Here is a 21,818-nt window from a genome sequence, read left to right on the forward strand (position 1 = left end):
AGAATTACATAAAATCATTATAAAAATAATTATTTGAATGTCACAAACTTAACAGCAAAAGGTTTTATCACAATTAATTTAAATACTGATTAAAAATATTACATGTAAGAAAAATACATAATACATTTGTAAATGAATACCAAAAAAGATAAAACATTTGTAAAGTCTAAAATTGCAGTCTATTTTGTTGGGTGACCCTTGATAAGCATGTGAATACAGTCATCTACAATAATATTGTTTTTACACATTGTGGCTTTTTCTATTTGTTTGCGTTTCTTACTGACATAAGCATATAAACTATGATATATTTATATAATACACCCATAAATAATTAAAGAAGGATATTCTTGAATAACTTGTTAGTTAGAAATTGGTTTCAAAATTTGGAAATTTGTGCAAAAAGCGTGCCATCATTCATGAATAATAAACAGTGAAATTTAACTACCCTATTTCCATGACAATAAACAGTAAACCTAAACCACCCTGTTTCTATAACAGTAATACATTTAACTTATAAAGGATGCTACTTTAGACATTTCTTATATGGTTTATTTTGTGTTTTCAAAAACTTCTCTACAGACGAAAAAACAAAACTAGAGAAGTTCTGAAGAAAAAAACTATTGAAAGGATTGCTGAAGAGAGGTAGGTTAAAGCTTGATGATTAGGAAAGTATATGATGAACATCAACCAAAAATAGAACTTTTATAATGTAAATGTTGGGTTTAAAACTAAACTCTGGATGTCTTATGTTAAATAAACTCGGTTTTTTTTTCATTCTCTTTTAATCTAAATAAAGTAGCATTTCTATATTTAATAAACATTCCCTTGACATAAAACATATTATAAAATGAAAATTTCCTTAGATTGCACATAAATAACTGCAGTATATAAACATACATATGCAAAATAATGTAAGGAATATAAACAAGAACATATAAACTTTCTAAAATTGTAATTAAGTATATCATTAAGAAATAAATATTAAAAAAGAAAGTTTATGGATAATCGTCTTTTGTGTGGCAGTTCACGAAAACCAGCCAGATAATGCCGTGTGATGTTACTAACCTGCATGTAAGCAGATATTATTATATAATTAGGGGACAATTTGGTGGAAAAGAATGTAAACTTTTGTTTTTTTTAATATTGAAATTTGAACTCTGTATATATAAGACTAGTAAAGTGTCCATAAATAAAAGACACAAGAACAATATTAAATCAGTAAAAATATAACATCCATTTGACACATGCCACTATAAGATTATAAGATAGAAAAACACCAAAACATTGACATAATAATATAAATTGTAAGTTTTCAGCAACTTCAGATTTTACTGAACAATTTAGTTTGTCTATTTATAACTGCCACATACCATCTTTCACTCATTTATAACTCTACTCAAAACACTGTTAAACTCCTGTTCATCTTAGCATCATGTGTATGGTCATCATAAAACACATCTCTGGATTTCATACTCCTATAAATACAAATACATAAACTCTAATATATTTAATACAAGGCTCAATGGTCATATTTAGCTAGTAGTTTAATAGCCCATACAGTCCCAATATTCAGTCTGAAATTATTGCAACTATTACTCTTAGAATGTATGATTTTAATGAGTTGTATATTATATCTATTTACTACATGCAATCTGTAACTGTTTTATATCTTTTAATCATGGTACATGTACATTGAACTATTATGTCTATACAATTGTGTTTATGTGTTGCATGTTTGCTTTTTTCTCTTATTATCTTTATTTTAATTTTTTTACTTGTATTGTATACATGTATATGAGGGCCTCAGGGAAGATTAGTAATTGTAACTAACTGTGTTTACCCTCTTTAAATAAAGAATTTATTATTATTATTATTATTATTATTATTATACTTGATTTGGATATCTTATGATTGCTACGAATGATTAATTTTGGCTTTCAGTCCAGCCTTCTAGGTATTCTGTATGTTTCAGCCATCGAAATGTAAACTCTTTGTTGCAATCATACCACATCTTCTTTTTATATCTTATATTGCCCATATCTTACCTTGCTACATATGGCTCCAGTCTTCTGAGAGTATCTGTGCTGTGTATATCTTGACCATAAGAATGAACAGATGTGCTCTTGGTAAATCCATCTGGTTTTTGCCGTTGTATTTCTCCACGAGTATGACCTTCACGATCTTTTCCTACAGGTGTGGGATCTGGACCAAACCTACAAATAAATTGGTTATATAATAAAGCTACATATGTTGTCAATATAGTTTTCATATCAATATGTTTTTAAGCATTGTCCAATTCTACAATCCATAAAGGCAATAGTGCACCTGGTGACTATTCGGCCTGCTTTACTTATCATAATTGAATTTTAATGTTGAAGTCTGAAATATGAAGGTTTTACTTTATAGAAATCTTTTGAGGCAATCTTCACTTAACCCACGACAAAGAAGTGCTGCCAAATGCATAGACATATTACTAAGGGGCATTATGGATTATTGTCGGCGCTCCCAAGGATATTATCACTAATTTCATTGTTTCTCTGTATATCTCATAGCCTTCCTTACATGTCATGCAATGTTGTTGTAAATCAACTATAATCATTGGCTGTTACCTTAAACTGTTACCCTGTATATCTGGTAACCTTACCTGGTCATGTAATGTGTTGTAAATTGTCTATAATCATTGGCCGTTACCTTTAACTGTTACCCTGTATATCTGGTAACCTTACCTGTTCATGCAATGTGTTGTAAAACGTCTATAATCATTGGACGTTAAGTTTAACTGTTACCCTGTATATCTGGTAACCTTACCTGGTCATGTAATGTAGTTGTAAATCATCTATATTCATTGGACGTTACCTTAAACTGTTACCCTGTTTATCTGGTAACCTTACCTGGTCATGTAATGTGTTGTAAATCGTCTATAATCATTGGACGTTACCTTTAACTGTTACCCTGTTTATCTGGTAACCTTACCTGTTCATGAAATGTGTTGTAAATCGTCTATAATCATTGACCGTTACCTTTAACTGTTACCCTGTTTATCTGGTAACCTTACCTGGTCATGTAATGTGTTGTAAATCGTCTATAATCATTGGATGTTACCTTTAACTGTGACCCTGTTTATCTGGTAACCTTACCTGGTCATGTTATGTGTTGTAAATCGTCTATAATCATTAGCCAATACCTTTAACTGTTACCCTGTTTATCTGGTAACCTTACCTGGTCATGTAATGTGTTGTAAATCAACTATAATCATTGGCCATTACCTTTAACTGGTACCCTGTATAACTGGTAACCTTACCTGGTCATGTAATGTGTTGTAAATCAACTATAATCATTGGCCGTTACCTTTAACTGTTACCCTGTATAACTGGTAACCTTACCTGGTCATGTAATGTGTTGTAAATCGTCTATAATCATCATTAACAGCTACAAATCTATCATTATTTTCACTGTATCCAGATAACTCTTGTTTCCCTACACCAGTTCTCTCTAGTCTATCAGCCTCATTCTGACTTGGCCTTTGTTGACCTTTAAATATATCTTTTGTAAGGCTGAAAAAGACATACAATGATTATATAACTTCAAAAACATTTTTCATTTATTTGTCAGTCTGCTATAAGGAAAACAGGATTCTAATCGTTGTTCAGACATTGAGAATAAACCAATGCATGGTGAAAATATAATTATTTTACTGTTTTGAAACATTCCAACAAAACCTGATTTTCAGATCACCGAATAAAAGCATATAAGACTTTGGTATTTTAGAATGATTTTTACAGTAATCAGATGTGAATTTGAGGCTTCCAGTGGCCAGCATTACTCCTCCTGGCAGAAATAGGCAGCATTTGTTATCAATAGCAATAGGCATGCAGTCTTCCTTCATATACATACAAAGTTTACCTGGAATTATTGTTTGTAATTGTAATAAAAGTTTCACCTTGAATGGTTGTTTGGATTTGTTATAAAAGTTTCACCTTGAATGGTTGTTTGGATTTTTAATAAAGGTTTTACCTGGAATGATTGTTTGGATTTGTCATATTAAGATAATCAGCTGGGTCAGATTTCTTTGTTCTCTGTAATCTGAGACCAGGAATATCATCGGCTCTATCATAAGCCTAAAAATATAAAAAGTTTACTTTATAAGAACATGTAAATTAAACTTAAATATCTATATATCAATCAAATATCACAATAACAGTATCAATACATTGTAATTAATTTAAATTCATATCAGGCCCTTGCAATTTAAAAACTCATGTTGAAAAAGAAATGACTTTTTTGTTGTTAGCTGCACTTTCAGCATGTACAAATACTTACATCAATAGGATTTCTGTGGACATACAATGGTTTTGCCTTTTCTCTTGTGAATCCTGTCCCTCTCTCAGATCCTGAAGCCAGGTTTGGTAATGGTTCATCTCCCTTAAAATAAACATTGCAAAACTTATATATAATCTCCAATAAAAAGGAAGTAACAGAGCGTTGTTTTACAACAGTTTTTCAAACAGACAGATATTTCACATAAACTGGACAGAACTGAATTGTTCTTCAGAAATGTAATATTAATGAAAAAGAAATATAATCTTTTCCCAGAAAATGTACAAGTTAATTTTGGGTATTTAATTCTTTGCAAAATCAATACCAATAATGATATATATTCTCCTTCTTCTGTGAATTTGCAACCAATAAAGCCATCAAATGTACCTTAGAAGTCTGAGTTCTATTCAAACATTATTGTTGAGTACAACCAATAAAGCCATCAAATGTACCTTAGAAGTCTGAGTTCTATTCAAACATTATTGTTGAGTACGACCAATTAAGCCATCAAATGTACCTTAGAAGTCTGAGTTCTATTCAAACATTATTGTTGAGTACGACCAACTAAGCCATCAAATGTACCTTAGAAGTCTGAGTTCTATTCAAACATTATTGTTGAGTACAACTCATAAAGCCATCAAATGTACCTTAGAAGTCTGAGTTCTATTCAAACATTATTGTTGAGTACGACCAATAAAGCCATCAAATGTACCTTAGAAGTCTGAGTTCTATTCAAACATTATTGTTGAGTACAACCAATAAAGCCATCAAATGTACCTTAGAAGTCTGAGTTCTACTCAAACATTATTGTTGAGTACAACCAATAAAGCCATCAAATGTACCTTAGAAGTCTGAGTTCTATTCAAACATTATTGTTGAGTACGACCAATAAAGCCATCAAATGTACCTTAGAAGTCTGAGTTCTATTCAAACATTATTGTTGAGTACGACCAATAAAGCCATCAAATGTACCTTTATAGAAGTCTGAGTTCTATTCAAACATTATTGTTGAGTACAACCAATTAAGCCATCAAATGTACCTTTATAGAAGTCTGAGTTCTATTCAAACATTATTGTTGAGTACAACCAATTAAGCCATCAAATGTACCTTAGAAGTCTGAGTTCTATTCAAACATAATTGTTGAGTACAACCAATAAAGCCATCAAATGTACCTTAGAAGTCTGAGTTCTATTCAAACATTACTGTTGAGTACAACCAATTAAGCCATCAAATGTACCTTAGAAGTCTGAGTTCTATTCAAACATTATTGTTGAGTACGACCAATAAAGCCATCAAATGTACCTTAGAAGTCTGAGTTCTATTCAAACATTACTGTTGAGTACAACCAATTAAGCCATCAAATGTACCTTTATAGAAGTCTGAGTTCTATTCAAACATTATTGTTGAGTACAACCAATTAAGCCATCAAATGTACCTTAGAAGTCTGAGTTCTATTCAAACATTATTGTTGAGTACGACCAATAAAGCCATCAAATGTACCTTTATAGAAGTCTGAGTTCTATTCAAACATTATTGTTGAGTACAACCAATAAAGCCATCAAATGTACCTTAGAAGTCTGAGTTCTATTCAAACATTATTGTTGAGTACGACCAATAAAGCCATCAAATGTACCTTTATAGAAGTCTGAGTTCTATTCAAACATTATTGTTGAGTACGACCAATAAAGCCATCAAATGTACCTTAGAAGTCTGAGTTCTATTCAAACATTATTGTTGAGTACAACCAATAAAGCCATCAAATGTACCTTAGAAGTCTGAGTTCTATTCAAACATTATTGTTGAGTACAACCAATAAAGCCATCAAATGTACCTTAGAAGTCTGAGTTCTATTCAAACATTATTGTTGAGTACAACCAATAAAGCCATCAAATGTACCTTAGAAGTCTGAGTTCTATTCAAACATTATTGTTGAGTACAACCAATAAAGCCATCAAATGTACCTTAGAAGTCTGAGTTCTATTCAAACATTATTGTTGAGTACGACCAATAAAGCCATCAAATGTACCTTAGAAGTCTGAGTTCTATTCAAACATTATTGTTGAGTACAACCAATTAAGCCATCAAATGTACCTTAGAAGTCTGAGTTCTATTCAAACATTATTGTTGAGTACAACCAATTAAGCCATCAAATGTACCTTAGAAGTCTGAGTTCTATTCAAACATTATTGTTGAGTACGACCAATAAAGCCATCAAATGTACCTTTATAGAAGTCTGAGTTCTATTCAAACATTATTGTTGAGTACAACCAATAAAGCCATCGAATGTACCTTAGAAGTCTGAGTTCTATTCAAACATTATTGTTGAGTACGACCAATAAAGCCATCAAATGTACCTTAGAAGTCTGAGTTCTATTCAAACATTATTGTTGAGTACAACCAATTAAGCCATCAAATGTACCTTAGAAGTCTGAGTTCTACTCAAACATTATTGTTGAGTACAACCAATAAAGCCATCAAATGTACCTTAGAAGTCTGAGTTCTATTCAAACATTATTGTTGAGTACGACCAATAAAGCCATCAAATGTACCTTTATAGAAGTCTGAGTTCTATTCAAACATTATTGTTGAGTACAACCAATTAAGCCATCAAATGTACCTTTATAGAAGTCTGAGTTCTATTCAAACATTATTGTTGAGTACAACCAATTAAGCCATCAAATGTACCTTAGAAGTCTGAGTTCTATTCAAACATTACTGTTGAGTACAACCAATTAAGCCATCAAATGTACCTTAGAAGTCTGAGTTCTATTCAAACATTATTGTTGAGTACGACCAATAAAGCCATCAAATGTACCTTAGAAGTCTGAGTTCTATTCAAACATTATTGTTGAGTACAACCAATAAAGCCATCAAATGTACCTTAGAAGTCTGAGTTCTATTCAAACATTACTGTTGAGTACAACCAATTAAGCCATCAAATGTACCTTAGAAGTCTGAGTTCTATTCAAACATTATTGTTGAGTACGACCAATAAAGCCATCAAATGTACCTTAGAAGTCTGAGTTCTATTCAAACATTACTGTTGAGTACAACCAATTAAGCCATCAAATGTACCTTTATAGAAGTCTGAGTTCTATTCAAACATTATTGTTGAGTACAACCAATTAAGCCATCAAATGTACCTTAGAAGTCTGAGTTCTATTCAAACATTATTGTTGAGTACAACCAATAAAGCCATCAAATGTACCTTAGAAGTCTGAGTTCTATTCAAACATTATTGTTGAGTACGACCAATAAAGCCATCAAATGTACCTTAGAAGTCTGAGTTCTATTCAAACATTATTGTTGAGTACAACCAATTCAGCCATCAAATGTACCTTTATAGAAGTCTGAGTTCTATTCAAACATTATTGTTGAGTACAACCAATAAAGCCATCAAATGTACCTTAGAAGTCTGAGTTCTATTCAAACATTATTGTTGAGTACAACCAATTCAGCCATCAAATGTACCTTTATAGAAGTCTGAGTTCTATTCAAACATTATTGTTGAGTACAACCAATTCAGCCATCAAATGTACCTTTATAGAAGTCTGAGTTCTATTCAAACATTATTGTTGAGTACGACCAATAAAGCCATCAAATGTACCTTTATAGAAGTCTGAGTTCTATTCAAACATTATTGTTGAGTACAACCAATTCAGCCATCAAATGTACCTTTATAGAAGTCTGAGTTCTATTCAAACATTATTGTTGAGTACAACCAATAAAGCCATCAAATGTACCTTAGAAGTCTGAGTTCTATTCAAACATTATTGTTGAGTACAACCAATTAAGCCATCAAATGTACCTTAGAAGTCTGAGTTCTATTCAAACATTATTGTTGAGTACAACAATCTAAACGATCTGTCTTTATAATCACTTATAAACAGGTCACTTCCAGGCAGAGGTCAGGGGTCAAAGGTTTACTTACATGTGGATATTCTGATCTCAGGAAATCTGTCTTCATTATAGTAATCCCTGTTGGTCTGTGTGTCTGCCATCTCTGTCAGATAATAAATATACCAATTTATTATGACTGTTTGTATATACATAAATATGATAGTTTAGGGGATAAACCTAAAACATGGGGGATATAGCACTTCAAAATGACACACACACACATTAGTTGGGAGGATAGATTTTTTAACAATAAGAAAATTTATAAATACAATTCAATAATCAGTTATCAAGCCAATTTTACAAAACTGTATAAACCTGATGTTAAGTGGTTGTTATTTGCTGATGTGGTTTCTCGTTTTTAATATAGTTTGATTTTCCTGTTTGAATGGTTTTACTAGTCATTTTTTGGGACCTTTTATAGCTTGTTGTTTGGTGTGAGCCAAGTTCTGTGTTGATGACTGTACCATAATGGTTTACATTTACAAATTGTGAGTTGGATGGAGAGTTGTCTCATCGGCACTCATACCACATCTTCTAGTTCTACCGGGTATGTTTGTTTTAAACTTAAACTATTTAACAACAAAACATATGTTACATGTAAACTTTGACGTTTTTTACCAAGAGTTTAATTTCTGTATTTTATATATATATATATAATTACATAAGATGTATGTTTCATTGTTATACGTTATTCACCTTGGCTACACTGCAATCTCATGTTATTCCCTTTAAAAGCAACTGCATTACACAATAAAATTTATCATTCGTGATGACATGAGGTCCCACAATAAAGTGAACATGTAAATTAAATAAAAACTGATAAAAATCATGTTTTCATGATTCTAGCTAAAAAATGAAATTATAAGTATTGAATGCTTCTTTTTGTAACTTCATAAGGTTGCAAAAGCGTTGACCGTGCGCACATTTTTAGAATGAAGTGCTTCCACGCCTCATACAAAAATGTACTTCAGACAACACCTTTACACCCCACTGAAGTTACAAATAGAAGCATTCAATACTTGAATAAATATTCAGTTAGAAATGAACTTAAAACCTTATTTTTTGTAGGAACTTGCATAACAGTAAGTATAACATCCAATATATGTTCTTATATAAATAATGATGGAAATGGACCCTATTAATGGTTATGTAAAATATCATACATAGGGCTTCAAATATACTCACAGGTCTATCATTCTTATGTGGATCACCTGGGTAATATGTGATGGGCTCTACATTATAGGCATGTGTAAATCCTGTACCCTCAGGGTCACCAACAGTCTTCATTGATACATCCACTGAAAAAATACAACATAAATAACTTACACAGTTCTAAGCTAACTTAGGTAGGGCAGTGGAATCATTGACATCACAAAGTTCATACTAGTGATCAGATCAGGGAGCAAGGTAAGGTGTTCACTAGCAGAATATCTGTTACCCTAAATGGAAAGTAAACTAAAACACTGAGTGAATCAACAGTAGAAAGGTAATTATGGTCATACAGTCTTTATATCTTCCCAAGATAATTGTCCACTGCTATTTTTTATTCAATTATATTTCGACCCTAATATCATTCACCTAGACAAAGTAACTAATCTCAGAATGTGTTAACTGAACGACCTAGCCAAGATCAGATGTGCATTTTGTGTTTCACATGAAGTCAAAAATGAGTATCACCTCAGGGAAAAACTCTTTTGATATTTTGGTTCAAAAATGGTTTAAATTATGAAAAATTGCCATCGTTAGGCTAACACTGGAAGCATTTATATAATTACATGCCCTTTTTGGAAGAAATATTTAATATTTTTATTAAATAAATGTTGTTTGAAAACTGTATAATTTTCTTTAATGGTTGGCTTCAAGACATGGTCACCAGTGTCAGATTTTTGGTCAATGACAAAGACAACAAAATATGTTTAGAATTATTGAATATCAAACATTTTAATTGAAAAAAAAAAAGCAAGAACATGTTCAACTCAGAGTTATTTCAAACAACAGGAGCTTTCTTGGATCATTAATCTTATCTGATAAAACTGTTTCTAAAATTATCTATAAATAACAAAACTTCCAAAAAAAACCTTTCTTTTGGTGTATAGAACATTAAAATAACTTGATGCATATTCTTACAATAAACAATCAAACTTAGCAATACAATTTATATGTTTTGTCTACGGACAAGACATTGTATTCATATTTAATGAAATGCATTATTAAAACCTAATTTTGATATAGCTAAAAATGTTCTCTTGAAAAAAACAACATACATTTTATCAGGTTTATCTATTAAATGATGCTTAACTTCGAGAGAAATGGAAGCAAATACATTTTGATAATGTCTACGGACAAGACATTTTATTGACATTCAATTAAATGCTTTCAAAGATGATTGTTAAAGTTAAGATTAAAAGTTAATAATTAAATTTTAAGCTGTGTTTTTTAAATTTTGGAAAATATAAAAATGTACCCATAATTCTTTACATATCTCAATAATTTACTGATTAAGCCAAAATGAAGACACATTCTTTTAACTGAAATCCATATATCTGACTGTTTAAAACAATCAAACTATTATTAAAACTCAATTTTGACATAGTTGAATGTGTTCTCTTGAAAAAATAACATACATTTTACCTATCAAATTAGGCTGAACTCAAGGAAATTGGATACAAATATATTGTGGTAATGTCTACGGACAAGACAATTTCAGTTAAAAAAAAAATCTGTTAGAATTAATTGTGACTATATTTATGTTGAAAATACTGAGTTTTAATTTAAATAGATAACTTTCATCACCTATAAATAAGATTTAAGTTCCATAGCAGACAAATAATTGAATTTAATACTTGTTATGTACAAGTGTCTTGTCCGTAGACACTTCCTCATCCGTTGTTAATACTGAAATGCAAAAGATAAAGTTAGAGAGAGAGAAATACTTTTTCTTCATTTGATTTAGTTAATCTTTTAAGGTATGCATCAACTGGAATAAACAATATTGAAGTAAAATAAGGTATGCTTTTTATGACTGATAATCTGACACTTTTTAAAATCCACTCCTGTAAAGTAATTTTACAAAAATTGATAACACTTAAATTACTTTATTTATTAACTAGAGGCTCTAAAGAGCCTGTGTCGCTCACCTTGGTCTATGTGCATATTAAACAAAGGACACAAATGGATTCATGACAAAATTGTATTTTGGTGATGGTGATGTGTTTGAAGTTCTTACTTTACTGAACATTCTTGCTTCTTACAATTATATCTATAATGAACTTTGCCCATTAGTAACAGAGAAAAATATTTGGTAAAAATTTACATAAATTTACCAAATTAATGAAAATTGTTAAAAATTGACTATAAAGGGCAATAACTCCTTAAGGGGTCAATTGACCATTTAGGTCATGTGGACTTATTTGTAGATCTTACTTTGATGAACATTATCGCTGTTTACAGTTTATCGCTATCTATCATGTCTATAATAGTATTCAATATAATAACCAAAAACAGCAAAATTTCTTTAAAAATTACAAATTGGAGGGCAGCAACCCAACAACCGGTTGTCCTATTCATTTGAATATTTCAGGGCAGATATATATTGACTTGATTAACAATTTAACTCCTTGTCAGATTTCCTCTAAATGATTTGGGTTTCAGAGTTATAAGCAAAAAACTACATTTTACCCCTGTTCTATTTTTAGTCGTGGTGGCCATCTTGGTTGGATGGCCAGGTCATCGGACACATTTTTCAAACAAGGTACCTCAAAGATGATTGTGGCCAAGTTTGAATTAATTTGGCCCAGTAGTTTCAGAGGAGAAGATTTGTGTAAAAGATAACTAAGATTTACGAAAAATGGTTAAAAATTGACTATAAAGGGCAATAACTCCTAAAGGGGTCAACTGACCATTTCGGTCATGTTACTTATTTGTAAATCTTACTTTGATGAACATTATTGCTGTTTACAGTTTATCTCTATCTATAATAATATTCAAGATAATAAACAAAAAACAGCAAAATTTCCTCAAAATTACCAATTCAGGGGCAGCAACCCAACAACAGGTTGACCGATTCATCTTAAAATTTCAGGGCAGATAGATCTTGACCTGATAAACATTTTTACTCCATGTCAGATTTCCTCTAAATGTTTTGGTTTTTGAGTTATAAGCCAAAAACTGCATTTTACCCCTATGTTCTATTTTTAGCTGTGGTGGCCATCTTGGTTGGTTGACCGGGTCACGCCACACATTTTTTAAACTAGATACCCCAAAGATGATTGTGGCCAACTTTGGATTAATTTGGCCCATTAGTTTCAGAGGAGAAGATTTTTGTAAAAGATTACTTACATTTATGAAAAATGGTTAAAAATTGACTATAAAGGGCAATAACTCCTTAAGGGGTCAACTGACCATTTCGGTCATGTTGACTTATTTGTAAATCTAACTTTGCTGAACATTATTCCTGTTTACAGTTTATCTCTATCTATAATAATATTCAAGATAATAACTAAAAACGGCAAAAATTTCCTCAAAATTACCAATTTAGGGGCAGCAACCCAACAACAGGTTGACCGATTCATCTTAAAATTTCAGGGCAGATAGATCTTGACCTGATAAACATTTTTACTCCATGTCAGATTTCCTCTAAATGTTTTGGTTTTTGAGTTATAAGCCAAAAACTGCATTTTACCCCTATGTTCTATTTTTAGCCGTGGCGGCCATCTTGGTTGGTTGACCGGGTCACGCCACACATTTTTTAAACTAGATACCCCAAAGATGATTGTGGCCAACTTTGGATTAATTTGGCCCATTAGTTTCAGAGGAGAAGATTTTTGTAAAAGATTACTTAGATTTATGAAAAATGGTTAAAAATTGACTATAAAGGGCAATAACTCCTTAAGGGGTCAACTGACCATTTCGGTCATGTTGACTTATTTGTAAATCTAACTTTGCTGAACATTATTCCTGTTTACAGTTTATCTCTATCTATAATAATATTCAAGATAATAACTAAAAACGGCAAAAATTTCCTCAAAATTACCAATTCAGGGGCAGCAACCCAACAACAGGTTGACCGATTCATCTGAAAATTTGAGGGCAGATAGATCTTGACCTGATAAACATATTTACCCCATGTCAGATTTCCTCTAAATGCTTTGGTTTTTGAGTTATAAGCCAAAAACTGCATTTTACCCCTATGTTCTATTTTTAGCCGTGGCGGCCATCTTGGTTGGTTGACCGGGTCACGCCACACATTTTTTAAACTAGATACCCCAATGATGATTGTGGCCAAGTTTGGTTCAATTTGGCCCAGTAGTTTCAGAGGAGAAGATTTTTGTAAAAGTTAACGACGCCGGACGACGGACGACAGACGACGGACGACGGACGCCGGACGCAAAGTGATGGGAAAAGCTCACTTGGCCCTTCGGGCCAGGTGAGCTAAAAATAAGATATTTCTAAGTTTAAACAACACATAGGACTAATTAAGACCCATAAGGCCAAGCAATATTGATAAAAAGACATGTCTACGGACAAGACATGTGTCTACGGACAAGACATTCTGACATATTTTTGAATTTTTTCCTCTATTAATAGATGGTAGAAAAAAATGTTAGTAGTGTTTTCATATCTACAAAAGAACAGGAACTTAGCAATGCAACATTAATGTAATTATGCTTCCAGTTTACTAGGGAATGCATGTCTACGGACAAGACATTTTTTCACTTTATTTGTATATCCAACTTTGATGGCATATATCTCCAGCTAGGGTACTGCAATTTGGATAAATGAGGTAGTTTTTGATAATGTATATACTAGAAGAGAAAACAAAACACATAATAGCATAAATTTGATTTATTTTTCTCTTTTATCACTACACTGAGCAAGCTAAAAACAAAAGTACAAAATTGCATAACAAGCGCATAGTATTCAACTTTTTATCATAACTTTGTAACCACTGAAGATTTTTTGTTGCAACAACCAGTAAAAGAAAGAAGAATAAATTGTCTATAACAGTGAACCAATAATGTAGTTCAAATTAAGTTCACTTATTAACTATCAATTGATAAAAACAGTGAAATTTTAAATGAAACAACATAACGTGAAATTTTGCCCATTTTCAGCGTGTATTTTAGTGTTTTTTTTCAAAACGGTACCACCTATACATGATATTTGATATTCATTGTGAAATAAAATTGAGAAAGGAAATGGTGAATATGTCAAAGCGACAACCACCCGACCATAGAGCAAACAACAGCCGAAGGCAACCAATGGGTCTTCAATGTAGCGAGAATTCCCGCACCCGTAGGTGTCCTTCATTCTCTCCTTCAGTTCAAAGATGTATTACTTATGTAAAGTTTATATTCTTGTCTTTACAAGCCTATAACATGGACCCAATATGAAATGCACATCTGATCTTGGCTAGGCCGTGAAGGTCAAAGTTATGGGACAAAGTAAATTATTTTCAAGTATTATTTATCCTTGATTTTGAACTCTTGAAGTCTTTCAAAAAAGTTTTTTTGTGACCATTCATTTCGATTCAATATTGTTCAGTTACTCAATGATAATTATTCTGTTGCTTTAATATTGACTGTTTTACCTGTACAATATTTGTATCAGAAATCTTTCACCACCATTGTTAGATAAATAATTTAATATCATGTTAATACTTACTTCTATCGGGCTGATCTCCCCTGAATCTCTTTGATGTCTCTGATAACATATACTGAGGACCCTAAAATGTCAAAAGGAAGTGAGGAAATTAAAGCTCTATTTCTATACCTCTCCAATAGCAACCCAGAGGGTCCAGACAGAGTTATACCTATAGTAACTAGAAGGGTTAAATGACAAGTAAATTAAAATTGTAAGATAAACATTTTTTTTTTAAACAATGAATATGAATAACTTTCCCTACTGGCCTCACGGTCATAAAACTTTCAAGCATGATTTTTGTACTCAGACTTAAAAAATCAACCAATCAAATTGCTGGATTTTATGTTTCGAGCATGATTTTTGTGCTCCGAGCACTGAACAAAGTTTTATGCCTTCAAGGCCTGGTGTAAGGAATAAAAAAAAAATTGCTCAAAACACCAAGTCTAGAATTTCAAAGGTTTGAATACTGAGTCTGTGAAAGAATCATACCCAAATAATCATTAACTGTAAGGTCTGGTTTGGACAAGCATGTCAGTGTTGTTTACTTAAGAATATCATTAATGTTTGTAAGGATATGGTTTCAAATTAATCCAACTTATCGGAATTCCCTCAATATGCATATAACATAAACAATGAATGTTACTCTTTATGAACAGTGAGTCAAGATGGTATAAATATACATCACAGGCTGAATACTATCTATAATGACAGCTGCACTGGCAAACAAGTCAACCAATTTGAACATAAACAAAATAAATGTGTGTAAACGATTACTACTGTACATAGAAGAATATGTGTGTATAATGTGCATTGCTAGGTATTGATTGTGTTAAGACTACAAAGTGTGCAAAACTGTAATAAAAGTGCATCAAAAATATAAAATCGAAAGTACAGGATTCTACAATTATAAAATGTCATTTGTAAATTATAAGTGTAACTCACTAACTGAGTAACTGGAAATTGGAAATTTAACACTTGATACCAGTTAACTGGTTATACAGTACTGTAATAGACTGGGGTAAAAGTGGATTTTCAGTGTATTGTCATATCATTCTTAATCCAAAGTGTACTTGAGTGTAAAAACGTGCCAGTGTCCTCAAGAATCATGAAATTTCCTGAGCTTGTAATCAGTTCTTCCAGTGCTATGTCAAAACATGTGAATCGTTGGCCATTAGTCACACCAGCTTTAAAAACTTACATAGCCCTCATTTTCTAATTCTACCGGATCTTTAGCTTGTATTCTATGTAATAAAGGTTTAGATCTCGGCAGAATATTGGCTGGTGCAGAGGCAGCCCTAGTATCTATAAATACTGCCTTTACCTACAATAACAAAGTCTAAACATGCAATAAAGAGAGGCCAAAAAGAATTCAAAAAAGTATTTGAAGTACAAGATTATCTCCCTTTCTGAGAAGTAAATCATTCTCCATGAATATAATGTCTATATTCAGAAATCAAAGATTGTAGAAAATCAATGCCAAAAGGTTGTCTGTTGAACTTATATTTAATATACATGTACATCATTTTTCTTCTTCTTCAATTTTTGAAATTATCACTCAATTTGAGACACCATTTTTGATTCAATTTAATTCAAGAAAATCAAATATGCTGATTCCAGTACAAAAAATTATTACCAAAATTTCATCTCTCAGTAATAAAACATCATAATAATTTAATTCAGTAAATTTGCAGACTCCTACACAAAAATGTGCATTATTAACATGATTAAATGTTAGACTACAATAAAGGGAGACAATGATGTAAATAACAAATGTCAGAAATAAACAATATATTGGATTTACTGTTAGACTACAATAAAGGGAGACAATGATGTAAATCACGTCAGAAATAAACAATATATATTGGATTTACTGCAAAAACATATATATCTCTTTTAAATTAAAAATTCTTCCTTTTCATCTTTCCTTTGAATTTTCTTTTTGTCAACAGACATGACAGATCCCCGGGGTTAAGTAAATTTAACCACCATTTTGTATAAATTTGCATCTTATGACAAAGGCTAGGTATTTATAGAGTTTTCATTTCATCTTTAAAGTTAAAAAAAAGAAACGAAGTGCTACATGCATTATTCCTATAATTAAAACATGACCAGGTTGTGTGCAATTTACATTTAAATTATAACTGTCATGACTACATTTCAAAAGATACCATAATCCTTTTTTATACAGATATACTGTATTAATTGAATTTTTACATCTTTAAATGTTCTTGCAATAAATCCTTATAATGTGACATATAATATATAGCAAAATCGTACAAATCATTTTACAGAAGTTGTATGTTGTACCTCCATCAAAATTATATTGGTACATTTATCTTAATTATTGTGAAAGAAAAATGTGTGGACTTTTCAAAATAGTTTTGCTATACATTATGATAACTAAAGAGGTGATAATATAGTATGTAAAAAGGATATGTGCAAAATAATAAAAATCTATTTATAAATCTGTGTGCAATATTTATATGTGTGTTGAATAATAACAATAAAATATGTGCAAGTCTTAAACTACTCTAACATGCAGTTCTAAATGTTTGATTATTTTGTTTAAGATGAAAAGTAGTGCAACAACTATAGGTTATATTATAGGGTTGATCTTTCTGATATATACAAAGCTGTCTTATACCATAATTGTCTGATATAAGCAGCATAATGTTATAAGTTTCATACTTAATCCAGTTATTGGATCTTTTATGAAAATCTTCTTTCATAATGTATCTCACAAACATAATCACAAGTTAAAACAATATCTTTATGATCCTTTATGGTAAGCTTGAGACTAAATTACTGATATTTATACCATTGACTTTATGATTCCAAACAACCTTCCTCTAAATTATATGTCACAAACCCTAGTCTCAAACTATTATATTATAAAGGCTTCTGTAATAAAAATTCTAATAAGAACTAATACAAAGCTCCCTAATGATAACCCCGCTCCCCCACCCCCACTTACGTCAGCATCTTTAGAAAATGTGATTGGTTTCTGTCGTACAAATCCTGACCCCACTTGATGGACATTACCAGGTAACGGTTCTCTACCACTGTTTTCCTTGTAAGGTTGGTATGCTATCTCTGTAACAGTGTGGTAGTTCTTGGAACAAATATCTCTGTAAATACAAATAACACATTTTAGAATTTAAACAAATTCAAGGGTAAAGACAGTAACTATACAGAATTGAAAAACTAGGTAAAATGTTAAACAGTTATTCATATTGCTCAATCATTTGTTTTCTTAACAGTCTCTTTTAAAGACTGTTTGTTTGTCTTCTCTAAGTTTTTTTTATATGTTTTGCCATGGTTTTGTGTGTTTCTGACAAATACTTGTTCTTGTGTTGTGCTGTTACGGGGAGGGTTGAGTGCTAACAAACATGTTTAACCCCCCCCCCATTATTTATGATACTGTCCCAAGTCAGGAGCCTGTAGTTCAGTGGTTGATTCTTGTATGTCATATTTGTTTTTCTTAAACTTTTTTTAATAAATACAAATTAGGCTGTTAGTTTTCTTAACTGAATTGTTTCATATTTTTCATGTCAGAGCCATTTATAGCTGACTTTATGGCAAGGGTTTTTCTCATTATTGAAAGTTGTATGGTTGCCTATAATTGCTTACATCCATTTTATTTGAACTTTGCTGGATAGTTGTCTAAAAAGACAATTATACGATATCTCCTAATTTTTATAATTGTGTTTTTTTATTGTCCCTTTGGTAATTTGGTCTTTTTTTCAATTCATAAACATTTCTAATTTCTAACTTTTAAAATTCACAGTCAATAGAAAGATCGACTGCAATGTATGAGCTGCTGTTAGTTGATTATAGTCATGTTCTCAGTGTATTTTATTGGCTATAGAAAGTACTGTGGTATAATATATGTTGAATGCATGTCTATACAAGTTTAAATACTTACGCTAGAGTTGGGTTATCAGATTGATCCAGACGTTGGTTGTAATATACGGCAGGTCTGAAGTTGGCAGAGTAACCAGTCCCAGTATGTCTGCCAGTTCTTGGTTTAAATTTTTCATGGTATCTACCATAAGTGGTAGAATTTTGTGTGATGTAAAATTTCATCATGTTTATATCTGGACCTTGGCTGGCCTTGATATGGAGATTTCTACTTCCTTGTGGTAAAGGACCCATCTTTGTTTGAAAGCTGGAATATAAATTAAATAATGTAGATGAACATGAATAGTGTGAGAATATCAGTAGCTACAATAATTTGTCATCATAATGACATAAAAAATAAAAATTACTAGTCCTAATTATATATACAGTATATATTTATACTAGTACTGCAATCAGCCAACTTTTGTACAAATAACAGGTTCACAAAGAAATGTTTTCTTTTATTGTACAAATAAAATAAACAAAGTCCCCTGTTACTTCAATTTCACATTTATGATTAGCAAACTGCGAATTAATGTCGATATTTCTTTTTATGTGAGAGGTCATTTAGGAGTTCTCTTCATCATGTTCATGTTCTACATTTCTATGTTGAAAAGACAAATCAACTATTTGCATTATGATAATAACCAAACCTTTCAGTGCCAGGTGTAAATTGTAAAAAACAATATGTATGTGAACTGTCAGAAATATAAAATTTATGTGAACTCTCTACCAAACTGGATAAAAGCTTGTGCAAGACTCACTTTTGGTCTGGTTTCTAAAGCTCTGATGTACAAATAAATTCTCAACCGAGAACTAATTAATTTGACACAACATGTAAATAGTACTCTCATTAGTAAGAATAGAATTTAATTAACAAACCCTATTCCTATAATTATGCTTTGATAAAACCTTAGAATATCCTAAAAGTGACATAATTAAGTCTTCAGTACAAATTACTTTGCGCAAACTGACATTCTCAAGAACATGCCACAGCACTTCAGCAGAGAAAAAATAATTAAACAAAAATCAATTAAAGTCAATAAAAATTTCATAAATTTAAAATAGAAACATTAAAATTTCCTTAGGAATTAAAAATGAGATAAGACATATATTTTCAGCAATTTAACACTAACAAAAATATAATTCAAATTACAAACTTTGACAAACATATTGACACTGTCATACAAACTTTGACAAACATATTGACACTGATTGACACTGTCATACTGTTTTCAGTCTCACAGTAATGCAATTTTTGTTCTTACTATGCCAAGTATTAATTTCAATGTGTGGGTTTTTTTTTGCATGACTGAGACACACAAACATCCATAAATTTCAATCAACACACAAATATTTGTTCAGCTGCACTGGTACCTGTACATAAGTCCATTTGTTTGTTATAGATTTGTTATTTTTGGGCCTTTTATATCTGACTATGCAGTATGTTAAGGCTGTACAGTAACCTATAAATATTAATATCTGTGTTATTTGGTCTCTTGTGGAGAGTTGTCTCATTGGCAATATGAATCAAACAGCATCTTCTTTTTTAACATGTACATATATAATATATGTTATACACCAGTCAGTGTTCTCCCCAGCCCCCAGGACCTTTTATCATGTTTATCAACATTGTAATGGGATTCTATCTGAGATTAATATGTTAAAGATTGTGTTACATATGGATGCGATGTTATAAATTCTAAAAACAAGATGGTATTTCATTCAAAATTCCCTGTGTACTTGGATGCTATGGAAAACAATTAGCATACAAGTGTACATATTGCTACATGTATTGAGTTCTCATTTCAACAATGGTCAATGGAACTTGTTGCCTAGCTCTTACATGAATATATGGCCCATGACAGCCATCATCCTTAAAAAAAAGTATTTTTTCACTGAATGTACAAAAATTGTAAAAAAGATTCCAACTTCAATTTTAACTTTTTAAGTATGAAATGCTTCAATGTAGAGTACTAAATCTGGGGACCTGTAGCTGTGTAGGGGATGAGTCGTCATAGACATTGTGACATAAAGATGTTTGTTTTGTGAAAAGGAAGCAATCAGAAAATCATGTATTTAATAACAGTTTTTGGTATTGTTATGAATATGGGATAACACCAGTTTACTGGGAACTACACATACTTGGGTTTACTATTGCATATGTACATTCGGAAGACTACTACGTCATTTCATGGAATTCCGGGTTTCCCCATGATATATTTGACAGTCATTACCCTAGTTGTTATCCAGATCGGACTTCCCCAAATAGATGAGCGACCTTCTAGATGACAAATGACTCAAGCCTAGGATTGTTATACTTAGGTAATATAACACATACACATAACCCTATAAAATCATTACAGTATGGTACATTTTTATAAGGCGGATAGCAGCCTGTTTAATCATTAATGACATTACTTATACCTAACCATTAGGCATTACACAGTCCCTGACCCAAAAATATAGCCATAGAACCTAAAGTAAAAATTCCCTAACCCTTAAGTAAAGGGAGCCCTAAAATAACAGAGGACCAACAATGTAACATCATCCAATATTGACAGTTGTGAACATGAATAGCAATATAGAATATAATTGACAAATTATTGATGTGCAAAACATCTTTACTGTACTTTTAAAACCAATTTATTATCTTTCATAAAATTTATCAATGCAAATGTTCTATGGCCACTTAAACTTACGATTATTTTATCACTGATAAAGTCTGTTTGGTATGTAAACAATTAAAATACGGTAATTTAACTAAATTGTTCAGTAAAGCTTCTTGGTTGCCTTGGACAACATGTGCTCTTTGTGCTCATAAATTTGTGACGTACTTGACAAAAATATGGGAGACAATTTTTATTTTAAAACAAAAACCGAAAATGACCGATAAAAGTATAAACAACAACGATCTTTATATATTTTTCATATATTTTTTAATTTTTTTTATCAGATATTAACATACTGTTAAAAATCATATTTCTTTCATTATTTTTTTTATTGAATAATAAATGTGTTTGTTAAAATATTATTTTTTAGCCAGATTTACTTAAGT

At 31.3% G+C, this 21,818-nt stretch overlaps 1 protein-coding gene across 3 annotated transcripts; it reads right to left on the bottom strand.

The window, feature by feature from the left end:
- Positions 1-4: 4 nt before the first annotated feature.
- LOC143048750 (stabilizer of axonemal microtubules 4-like) lies at positions 5-21,595 on the bottom strand. Of its 3 annotated transcripts, none has more exons than XM_076222621.1 (12): positions 21,463-21,595; positions 18,786-19,028; positions 17,835-17,988; positions 16,059-16,181; positions 14,882-14,942; positions 9,404-9,516; positions 8,250-8,321; positions 4,321-4,422; positions 4,015-4,118; positions 3,384-3,554; positions 2,046-2,213; positions 5-1,475 (listed from the first exon to the last, which is right to left on the bottom strand). In XM_076222621.1, the coding sequence occupies exons 2-12, from the start codon at positions 19,013-19,015 to the stop codon at positions 1,397-1,399; spliced, it is 1,377 nt and encodes a 458-aa protein (XP_076078736.1). In that variant the 5' UTR covers positions 19,016-19,028; positions 21,463-21,595; the 3' UTR covers positions 5-1,396. The 3 variants fall into 3 exon arrangements, with proteins under 3 accessions (XP_076078736.1, XP_076078738.1, XP_076078737.1); XM_076222623.1 differs by lacking the exon at positions 21,463-21,595 and adding an exon at positions 19,414-19,471; XM_076222622.1 differs by lacking the exon at positions 16,059-16,181.
- Positions 21,596-21,818: the final 223 nt, after the last annotated feature.

Source organism: Mytilus galloprovincialis, chromosome 10 (genome assembly GCF_965363235.1).
Source record: "Mytilus galloprovincialis chromosome 10, xbMytGall1.hap1.1, whole genome shotgun sequence".
Lineage (NCBI taxonomy): Eukaryota > Metazoa > Mollusca > Bivalvia > Mytilida > Mytilidae > Mytilus > Mytilus galloprovincialis.